This window comes from Sinocyclocheilus anshuiensis, unplaced genomic scaffold, assembly GCF_001515605.1.
Source record: "Sinocyclocheilus anshuiensis isolate Anshui unplaced genomic scaffold, SAMN03320099.WGS_v1.1 scaffold2198, whole genome shotgun sequence".
Lineage (NCBI taxonomy): Eukaryota > Metazoa > Chordata > Actinopteri > Cypriniformes > Cyprinidae > Sinocyclocheilus > Sinocyclocheilus anshuiensis.
In genome coordinates this window covers 453,293-465,180 of record NW_015560625.1, presented here as the reverse complement: position 1 = coordinate 465,180, position 11,888 = coordinate 453,293, and the positions used below count along the sequence as shown (strand labels likewise).

Genomic DNA, 11,888 nt, shown 5'->3' with positions numbered 1-11,888 from the left:
AGAGTGTGTGAGTGTGTGTGTGTGTGAGAGTGTGTGTGTGTGTGTGTGTGTGTGTGTGTGTGTGTGTGTATTCATGAGTGTTTGCTCTGAGCTTGAGATCCAGCATCAGTACTGAACATCAATGTCACGGCGCCATCTAAAGGTCAAACCTATGAACTACAGCACAGCAATGAAAAACAATGCTGATTGTGCACAATAAGATACAGGACATTTCATCAAGTAAATGGGCTCAACTTTAATTTCATGTCTTTAACTTGAACTCAGGATGCATTTACTCGCAGATATATATATATATACATATCTATATAGACATTAATGTATATTATACTATATATAATAGACCAATTTCAGTGTTTGCAAACAGCGATAACATTTTTGTGGGCGGAGCCTATCTGGTGGCAGAAAATGTCAGTTTTAACATAGCAGTCTATTCAAGCCATGGAATAAAAGAATAAAAAAGGTAATTTTGAGTTTATATTTCAAAATTCTGACTTTTTTCTTTAAATTCCAAGATTATATCTCACAATTCTGGTAAGAAAAATCAACTCCTCATTCTCTCTTTTTCCCTCGGCTCAGAATCATGAGTTTATAATCCAACACTTCTGGCTTTTTCTCCTCAGAATTGACAAACTCACAATTGTTGAGTTGAATCAAGTTATAAAGTTCGAACTAGGAGAAAAAAGTCAGAATTGTGAGATAAAATAGGTAAATGTTATGTAAAATGTTCTAGGATTAAATAGTATTTCATGCTTTAACTGTAGGGCTAATACATATATGTGTCCCTGCAGCACAAAAGCAGTGTTAAATCGCTGGGGTATATTTGTAGCAATAGCCAACAATACATTGTATGGGTCAAAATTATACATTTTTCTTTTATGCCAAAAATCATTAGGATATTAAGTAAAGATCATGTTCCATGAAGATATTTAGTACATTTCCTACCGTAAATATATCAAAACTTAATTTTTGATTAGTAATATGCATTGCTAAGAACTTAATTTGGACAACTTTAAAGATGATTTTCTCAATATTTGGATTTTTTTGCTCCCTCAGATTCCAGATTTTCAAATAGTTGTATCTCAGCCAAATATTGTCCTATCCTAACAAACCATACATCAATGGAAAGATTATTTATTCAGCTTTCAGATGATGCATAAATCGCAATTTCAAAAAATTGACCCTCATAGGGTCACATATGTCCCCTATGTGAATGTTATATAGACCTATTGTTTAACTCAAATTTATGCTTTAAAAGTAGGGTAATCATAGCAGGTTTCATTCATAGTTTGTCCATTTAAACGTCTGCGTTTAGCTTCAAATGGCGTCTTTGACCACAGTATTACATAAAAATTATTTGCATTCTGATTCTGACATCCAAAAGCACAACAACTCATATCGTTAGATATCGTCTCATCAGCCAGTGCTAAAGCTGGCACTCAGGATCAGTCAGGCTTTCTGTGAAGCTGCTCTGAAAGCGTGTGCAGTGTGCAAAGCTCCACACAAATAAATCTGACTACATGTTGAAGTCAAACGAGCTCTGTGGTTTCTCACCTCTCAGCAGGTCTGAAAGCAGCGGGCCGCACTCCTCAGGAACAGTGTAGTCGCCCTTCCCAATGTTCTCGAATAGCTTATAGATGTTGTCCCCTTCAAACGGGTACAGGCTCGTGGTTATGTTGTATCTGTGAGGAGAGACACACAGCTCTCAGCTTAAAGCCCAGCAGAAAACACAGTCAGAGGAAGCAAGTGATCGATATAGCGCACGATATAGGCACGTGCTATGAGTGACGCAGACAAACCAAGCCATTCACACAGAGCGCATATTCAGCGCATTTTCTAAACGGACAAATATGACTGCTGCGTGTCTCACAGAAGAGATGTATAGAAAGCCATGCCATGTTAAAACAGTTTAAACTTTTAGAAAAAACGTCGCGAATTTGTAGAGGTTTATTCTTTTTCACTGCGTCTCATATGTTTTTAAATGCAGTCTGTGTGATCGGCGCTTCGGTTCTTTGTATTAAGCAATGCATCAATACATGATGCTGTTTTGTTCATAATTGTGTATGCAATTTACGAAGTTATATTAGATTTTTGAGTTAATTTAGACGTAATGCGTTGACAACTTAATGTGCTGCATTATTTTGCTCATTGCGCCCTCCTGAAGCCAAACGTTTCCTTAAGACCTATTTAATCTGCATATAAAACGTTAGAAATTAGATGTTTAATTTTTAGTTTGATTGTTAAAACAAAATATATTTGTTGTTTGTCTCAAAAAATTAGTTTAATTTAAAAATACAGTGGTTAAAAAAAAAAAAAAAAATTAAGTTGCTCTGTTTTAAAAAAGGTTATAAAAATGTCAATAATTATCGATACCGAACGATATGAAACATTATATCGTTGATAATTTTTTTTGCTATATCGCCCAGCCCTACGTTGAAGACAGACGTGTTGTGATCTAAAAGCTTGTTAATCGATCTTATCTGCTTTGGTTGAACCCATCTGTTCACTTTAATTCAACTTACACTACACCAGTCAAAGGTTTCTGTTTCTTAATGTGTTTTAAAGAAGTCTCTTCTGTTCACCAAGCCTGCATTTATTTGATCAGAAATACAGCAAAAGCAGTAAAATTGTGAAATATTATTACAATGTAAAACAGCTGTTTTCTATGTGAATATGTGTTAAACTGTAATTTATTTCTGTGATGTGCAGCTGTATTTTCAGCATCATTACTCCAGTCTTCAGTGTCACATGATCTTCAGAAATCATAATAATATGCTGATTTGCTGCTCGAGAAACATTTCTGATTATCATCAATGTTGAAAACAGCAGAGTATAATTTTTTCAGGTTTCTTTGATGACTAGAAAGTTCAGAAGATCAGCATTTATCTGAAATAGATGACTATAGATATAATACTTGTGCATCACTTTAATTCAGATTTTTCAGTGAAATAATAAAGTTGTTCCGAGAGGTTAATCACAATGGACAACATAGATTGGAGAATACATTTTTCTATTGTGAATTTATTCAGAAGTTTTGGTCTAATTTAACACCGTCTATGGCTGATTTAACAGATATTATTTGTTAGTGTACTAATACCCTTAATTTCTTTCCTTTGTTTGGTAAACAGAATGTTTGGGCTCACGTCTTACGCTCACATTTTTTTGACTGAGGTAGACTCACTTCTCAAATCTTTTTCTAGAATTAGAAAAAAAAAAAAAAAAAGACAAATAATAAAAAATAACAATTCTTCTTAAAAGAATATGAGAAATTAATTGGAGATTCTACTGATGAAGTTTAGTCTGCTTGTCAATGTTTTGGGTTTATTTATTAATTTATCACTATTGTTCTGTACTGATTTTATTTCTTATTTAAAAAATGATCTTGTTTTAGCCTCGTAAAGTGTTACGTAGATGCTCATCAATGTCTGAAGATGTTTGTATAATTTCATATCCGTTCTTCTAATAATAATAATAATAATAAATTAATTATTTCCCTCATTAAAGCTGTTAAGTTCGCAGTCTTGCATCTTTGTCTTTTTGTCGAATTTTCAAACTCTTTTTTTCCCTTCAACTCATTAATTCAAAGTTTGTGATGTGACTCTCCTCGCAGCTGATGGTTTCTTCATGACTCGTAACTCTAAGGGCTTTCTGAAGGCCTGAGCCAGAGCTGTTCTGACAGTGACTGAAGGAACTCACAGTGTGACTCCAGCAGACCAGATGTCCACCTTGAACCCTGAAAACGTGTCCAGGCCGTTGGCGATCTCTGGAGGCTGGAACGCTGGCGACCCCTGACTCGTCCGACACGTGTCGTCCTCCGCAAACGGGTGGAGCGCCTGGGGGTCAAAGGTCAGAGATCAAGCGGTATACCCCAGCGACTTAACACTGCTTTTGTGCTCCAGGGTCACATATCAGGATTTACGGGGTTAATCACTTAAATGAGCTCAGAGTGCTGATTAAACACAGACGGCCGTCTCACCTCCGCTACACCCAAGTCTGAGATCTTCAGCGCCCCGTCTGTAGTGAGCAGCAAATTCCCTGGTTTAATATCTTTGTGTACAATTCCCTGGCTGTGCAAGTATTCAAGACCATCCAGAAGCTGGCAAAAGTACCTGAGAGAGACATGGGAAGAACAACGGAGACACAAACGTGTGATTGATGTGTGAAAGACCAGCTGAAGCTCAGCAACTCTGAAAAACACTTGCCAGTAATGCATCCCGATGTAACGCTCTCAAACTCTGAGGATTAAGAATGTACCTGTTTCTTTAGACTCAAACCTGTCAGTGATTTCAGTTCTTAAACATGTTAAGGGTCTGAAAAACAAACTGCAGGTCTAATTCGTAAGCTCAGTTAAAACAGACTCCATCTACATCAAGATGCCAAACACAAATCTACACACATATTATATCTGTGAGAAATAAAAACCAATGTCAAAAGGCTAAAAATAGACATGATGGAAATTTTACAACCCATCAGAGCGGCTGATAGTGACGCACAGAGGCTCAGGGGTTAGTCACTAGTTTTCAGTGACGAGTGTGTGTGTGTGAGTGAGTGTGAGTGAGAGAGTGAGAGAGTGTGTGCGTGTGAGTGTGTGAGAGAGTGTGTGTGTGTGTGTGTGTGTGAGTGAGTGTGAGTGAGTGAGTGAGAGAGTGTGTGCGTGTGAGTGTGTGAGAGAGTGTGTGTGTGTGTGTGTGTGTGAGTGAGTGTGAGCGTGCATGTGAGTGTTTGTGAGCGTGTGTGTGTGTGAGAGTGTGTTTGTGTGTGTGTGTGTGAGTGAGTGAGTGTGAGCGTGTATGTGAGTGTGCGAGTGAGTGAGTGTGAGAGTGTGTGTGTGTGTGAATGTGTGTGAATGTGTGTGAATGTGTGTGAATGTGTGTGAATGTGTGTGAATGTGTGTGAATGTGTGTGAATGTGTGTGAATGTGTGTGAATGTGTGTGAATGTGTGTGAATGTGTGTGAATGTGTGTGAATGTGTGTGAATGTGTGTGAATGTGTGTGAATGTGTGTGAATGTGTGTGAATGTGTGTGAATGTGTGTGAATGTGTGTGAATGTGTGTGAATGTGTGTGAATGTGTGTGAATGTGTGTGAATGTGTGTGAATGTGTGTGAATGTGTGTGAATGTGTGTGAATGTGTGTGAATGTGTGTGAATGTGTGTGAATGTGTGTGAATGTGTGTGAATGTGTGTGAATGTGTGTGAATGTGTGTGAATGTGTGTGAATGTGTGTGAATGTGTGTGAATGTGTGTGAATGTGTGTGAATGTGTGTGAATGTGTGTGAATGTGTGTGAATGTGTGTGAATGTGTGTGAATGTGTGTGAATGTGTGTGAATGTGTGTGAATGTGTGTGAATGTGTGTGAATGTGTGTGAATGTGTGTGAATGTGTGTGAATGTGTGTGAATGTGTGTGAATGTGTGTGAATGTGTGTGAATGTGTGTGAATGTGTGTGAATGTGTGTGAATGTGTGTGAATGTGTGTGAATGTGTGTGAATGTGTGTGAATGTGTGTGAATGTGTGTGAATGTGTGTGAATGTGTGTGAATGTGTGTGAATGTGTGTGAATGTGTGTGAATGTGTGTGAATGTGTGTGAATGTGTGTGAATGTGTGTGAATGTGTGTGAATGTGTGTGAATGTGTGTGAATGTGTGTGAATGTGTGTGAATGTGTGTGAATGTGTGTGAATGTGTGTGAATGTGTGTGAATGTGTGTGAATGTGTGTGAATGTGTGTGAATGTGTGTGAATGTGTGTGAATGTGTGTGAATGTGTGTGAATGTGTGTGAATGTGTGTGAATGTGTGTGAATGTGTGTGAATGTGTGTGAATGTGTGTGAATGTGTGTGAATGTGTGTGAATGTGTGTGAATGTGTGTGAATGTGTGTGAATGTGTGTGAATGTGTGTGAATGTGTGTGAATGTGTGTGAATGTGTGTGAATGTGTGTGAATGTGTGTGAATGTGTGTGAATGTGTGTGAATGTGTGTGAATGTGTGTGAATGTGTGTGAATGTGTGTGAATGTGTGTGAATGTGTGTGAATGTGTGTGAATGTGTGTGAATGTGTGTGAATGTGTGTGAATGTGTGTGAATGTGTGTGAATGTGTGTGAATGTGTGTGAATGTGTGTGAATGTGTGTGAATGTGTGTGAATGTGTGTGAATGTGTGTGAATGTGTGTGAATGTGTGTGAATGTGTGTGAATGTGTGTGAATGTGTGTGAATGTGTGTGAATGTGTGTGAATGTGTGTGAATGTGTGTGAATGTGTGTGAATGTGTGTGAATGTGTGTGAATGTGTGTGAATGTGTGTGAATGTGTGTGAATGTGTGTGAATGTGTGTGAATGTGTGTGAATGTGTGTGAATGTGTGTGAATGTGTGTGAATGTGTGTGTGTGTGAGAGAGTGTGTGTGAGTGTGTTTGCGTGTGTTTGTGTGTGTGTGTTTATCTGATGTCTGGTGTTTGCGTGTCTCACCCGTGAGCTTGAAATACAGGAAATCTCTTCTCTGTAACGCTGTCCAACATTTCCTGCATTCCACAGACACAGTACTCCATCACCATATACGTGAAGCAGCGGTCAAGGAGCGAACACACGAGCAACAGCCAATCACTCAGTGACCTTACACAACACAGGTTTATCATCGCCAAATAAAACTATTAAAAAAATGAATGAAGCTGAAATACAATAAAATGTAAATTAGATTAGATTAGATTAGAAACTAAAATAAAATAAAATTGTTGCCTTAATCCTCAATGGATGCTCTGCAGTGAATGGGTGCCGTCAGAATGAGAGTCCAAACAGCTGATAAAAACATCACAATAATCCACAAGTAATCCACAGCACTCCAGTCCATCAGTTAACATCTGGAGAAGACAAAAGCTGAAACAAATCCAGCATTAAGACGTTTTTAACTCAAATACCATAGAGTCCATAATCCATAACTCTTCCTCCAGTGAAAAGGTGCATCTGCTGTTGTCTCTCACTATCTGATGGACTGGAGTGCTGTGGATTACTTGTGGATTATTGTGGATTATTATTGAAACAAACTCATCCTGATCTGGGATGGCCTGAGGATGAGCACGTTTACAGCACATTTTAATGTTTGGCTGAACTATTGGTTTAAGACAGTGAGTGCAAAGCAGAGGCTGAATGCTGAGCTGACAGAACCGCATTTCTGCACCACACATGCATCCATGTGCATTCACACACACACATACACACACACACACGCGCGCGCACACTCTCACGCGCGCACACTCTCACGCGCGCACACTCTCACGCGCACACACACTCTCACGCGCACACACACTCTCACGCGCACACACACTCTCACGCGCACACACACTCTCACGCACACTCTCACACTCTCACGCACACTCTCACACTCTCACGCATACTCTCACACACTCAAAAACACTCTCTCACACACTCAAACACACTCTCTCTCACACTCACACTAGGGCTGTGCGAGTGTGAGAGAATTTTGATTTCAAATCCAAACGTTGTTTCTGAAAATGCTTTTTCAGTATTTCAACGCGCAGAAGATCAACGAGGCGCACGATCACATCGCGAAAGCCGAGAAATGGTGAGTGATTCTCTTTTAACACAGTCCAAAAAGCCATGTGTTAACTGTGAAACAGTAGACTTTAATTATATGCATTTATGGTGTAATTACTAAATTTCCGTGTCAATCCATGTTCTACCGCGAATAATGCTCTGTCACTTTAATTCAGCTCGTCCAGCACAGCAGAAATAGACTCCGCGCGGAAACGATCGCAGCATGACTGCTGCAGACGCACTGCTCCTGGAGCGCACTGCCGGACCGCAATCACATGCAGTGTGAACGCTCTGATCCGTTAACATGGGCGCGGACAAAATACGCACCACAGATGGAGTGTGTGAACCTGGCGTTACGTTTGTATGCCCGCACGTCTGTTCTGTTCTCGTGCTCCATTTAGGCGCGCTGCATTCCACTCAGACACACTCACACACACTCACACACACTCACACACTCTCAGACACTCTCAGACACACTCAGACACACTCAGACACTCTGTGTAAAAGGATATATTTTCTGCTTCTCTTCGTTGTACAGCACATCCACCAGCTGGATGATGTTTTTGTGCTGTAATCGTCTCAGCAGCTGAATCTCCCTGCAGAACAACAGAAGACACACACATCTATTAAACACACAAACCTTCCATCAATGAACGCATCCTAAAAACACTGACAGATCATTCAACATGCATCACTGATCCAGGCCTAAACATATTTATGGGATGAAAATACTAAAGGCCTAACTGATCACCGCCTGTCAACACACTAAACCAGTTGGTTTGTAAAGTAATGTAAGGTTTTAGGAGGTTGTGCTACAACAGACTGACACAAACATTTGCATAGTGAACATTCAAGAGAAATCATGAAATTATTCAAATAAACATGATGAAAAGCGTGAGAGAGCAGTGCAGTAATCAGCAGAGCTCTGAGAACAGAGACGGGCCGTGTTTCCACTCGACTAAAATAGCTGCAGGCTGATGCAAACACACACTAGTGCACATGCATGAGTTATCTGACCCAGTGTTTCCTAACCTTTTTTTAGTCGCGGCACCCTTTGGAAATTTTAACAAACTTGTGGCACCCTACAAAATAAATTTAATTAAATAAATTGCTTTTTAGTTTTTCAGGTAGGTCTAACAGTAGGGTTAAGATATTTAACTTTTTTTTTTTACCAATTATCCAAATAATGGTTAGTCCTAGAAAGCTATTATTATCAGAAAACGCGAGCATAACATAGCGGTTAGTAGGTCACACACACACACATACACACACACACACACACACACACAAACACGTCTGAGATCAATGTGTGTGTTCAGCAGTGAACAAATTTGGTGTAGGATTTTTGCAGAAATTGCCAGTTTAATTCACAAATCATTACATAGAAACAGCAAATAGCACTGAATTACACATTACATTTTGAATAAGACAGACTGAAATAGTATTTTCTTAATTATTAAATGTAATCCGTTTTATTTACAACTTCAAAAAAAAATTTTTTTACAGTCTCTGTAGTATTTGGAAGTGACGACAGAAACGGAGCATGAAAACCATAATTGCTTTGATTTTTCTTCAGTCTTGCAGCATTGAATTTTCAACTAGACTGACTTCTAATCAGGATTATTTAGGGATGCACCGATATGAAAATTTTGGCCGATGGAAATAATGCATTATCGGCTTTAAGATATCGGCCAAATTTTCTTATCGGGCCGATACCGATAACAGAAAAAATGAGCATTTATCGGCCGATACCGATATGGTGGCCGATATATCGTGCATCCCTAGGATTATTATAGTTAGCTAAAACTGAAATTAAAGCCATTATTTGTAATAAAATACATGTTATCTAAAAATAAAATAAAACATTACAAATAAAAAAAATATATATTTGCCAAAGCAGTATTGTTTATTTTAATATAGTTTAACATGATGTACTAAAATAACTCAAACGAAAATTAATAAAACTATATACATATAAAAACGACACAAAATTAATAAAACTTTAACTGAAACTAAACAACAGAAAATGTAAAAATATAAACAAATTCAAAATATTAATAAAAACTATAACAGTGTCTGAATTATACTAAAATATCACTATTTTTCCTGAGGTGATGATAGTATCATTTCTTTTGACTTGTCCATCAATAAGATCCCATTAGTTAACTTTAGTGTTTGCATTAACTAACATTAACTAACAATGATTACATTACAGTATTTATTAATCCTTGTTAACATTAGTTTAACTCATTGTTAGTTCATATCTAGTCAGGTCCATTAAATAATGTTAAAAGTTACAGCTATTGATTTTAATAATGTAGCCTGTTAGCAAATGTAGAAATAAACGAACTAAAATTAAAAGAGCACAGGACACGAACACACACCGATTGCTTCACCGATACGACAGAATTCATCTAAAACTACAGCTTCATTCTTGTCAAGCTCACTGGATGAGACACAACATTATGATATTATAATGATACCGTTGCAGGCCAAAGATGTAACGTTAACGATTAACTGCAAGCCGGTTGAAAATCGATTGCGTCTGCTGTTTCGGTTTCATGCAGATATTTTTATGTATAGTTTCACAAAACTGTTCTGTTTTTGCTTCATATTTCGCAATTATACAATCTAATTTAGATTATAAACTGCTCGTGTGCCATGTATGCAGCATCTTTGTTTGGATTGTGATTAAAATTTGGGGCTTGTTTTAAAATTTCAATTTAGTTTTGTTGTTTACATTTACATTATATTTAAATGTTGTCATTTAGCAGACACTTTTATCCAAAGCGACTAAAACATGAGGACAATAGAAGCAATCAAAACCAACAAAATAGCAATAATATGCAAGTGCTATATTAGTATATTATTATAGTGTTATATTTCAATTTGACAAAGAAATGTGCAGCATTTTGTCCAAGCAATGATAAAAAGACACATTTAATATATAATTTGTCTTAAATCTCATTTTGTTAAAAAAAAACGTGAATCGAATCGTGAGTTGAGTGAATCGTTACATCCCTACCAAACACTACATGCACGTGTCAGTTTGATCCGTTTTGCTTCCAAAGCATCTCTTCATTCAGAAAACACATTTAACTGCTTATTTTATTGCACTTTATTGCACAGTAGACTGATTATTCAGCTTTTGCAATTAGTTAAAATATTGAGCTATATATATATTCTAACAAATAAAGGTAATCACTTCAGCTTCTGAAAATCATATTATGTAATTACAGTTATTATACAATTAATTTATACAAATAAATATATAATTGGCACACAAAATGAGATGACAGAGAAACTCTCTCATTCACCATTTAATTAGCTAAATGAAAAAGTAACTGAATGACATCTTTCTGCCTGACATCTCCTTTTGTAAGTCATATGGATAAGAAACTAAATAAAGGTAAGTGATGATGAGACGATTTATTTTTGGATTAACTATTTTATTCACAACATAATCTCTCTTAAAATACATTATAACAGTCCTGAGCTAGATCAAGCTTCGATCTCTGCAAACCAAACTTTAACACTAATAAAAAGATGTTATCATTAGCGAGCTCCACACTGCAGAGCTGCTTTATAACAGAAAATCAGGTTGTAATTCTAACTGAAAGCGACACTGACTCTGGTTGTTCATGTTTAATACTGTAAAGCTGCTTGATTTAAGGCTCTCTATAGTGCTATATATAAATAAACGTGAGGTAACTGGACTTTACTGGAGCGCTGAACTGCAGAGCTCGTGCAAACATCCACATCACTGTAATCAGATGCTTTCTTAACTGCTGCTTTCTCACCGCTGTCAGTTTTTGTTGTGTTTATTTTGTTATTGAGAGGAAAGTGCGCAGTTAATATTTACATATTCATCCAAACGCCGCTCAGCAGCTTCAGGTTCGGCTGCGTTTGATCTGATCTGAAGCGCTGCGTCTTCTTCTCTTGAACTGCATGCAGGAGCGCTGAATTACAGTCTTGCGCTACAGCGCCACACTGGTCAAACCGCATTACTGCAGGCTCTTACATTAGCTTATATGAGACCAAACTACTACTCGACAACAAAAATATTTGTAGACAAAAACTAAAAAATCATTCCCATTTGATCTAATAGCAAAAGAAAATCCATGATTGTGTTTTTTGACCTTAAAAATGTTGGTCAGAAGACAGAAAGATTGCTGTCAACGCAGCAGCATTAACCACCAAGATAATAAAACTTATAATTAAGCATAGTCTTATAAAATGTACATTAAATTACATTTTGATTTAAAAATTAAAACATAAAAAAACGTTGCTAGATTCACAATGGTAATAACTCTGAAACCAACCTATCATAGTTTGTGAAGAGTTTATTCCT

The 11,888-nt window shown here is 37.4% G+C and overlaps 1 protein-coding gene across 1 annotated transcript in view; it reads right to left on the bottom strand.

Annotated features, from left to right (window-relative positions):
• The window catches only part of LOC107681921 (serine/threonine-protein kinase STK11-like), a 21,177-nt gene that overhangs the window by 3,151 nt on the left and 6,138 nt on the right, over positions 1 to 11,888 (bottom strand). The window contains exons 3-7 of the mRNA XM_016478294.1: positions 8,050 to 8,133; positions 6,455 to 6,544; positions 3,974 to 4,106; positions 3,694 to 3,830; positions 1,552 to 1,679 (exon numbers count right to left, since the gene is read on the bottom strand). Of these exons, the coding sequence (XP_016333780.1) occupies positions 1,552 to 1,679; positions 3,694 to 3,830; positions 3,974 to 4,106; positions 6,455 to 6,544; positions 8,050 to 8,133 (572 nt within the window). The remainder of the gene's footprint in view (positions 1 to 1,551; positions 1,680 to 3,693; positions 3,831 to 3,973; positions 4,107 to 6,454; positions 6,545 to 8,049; positions 8,134 to 11,888) is intronic.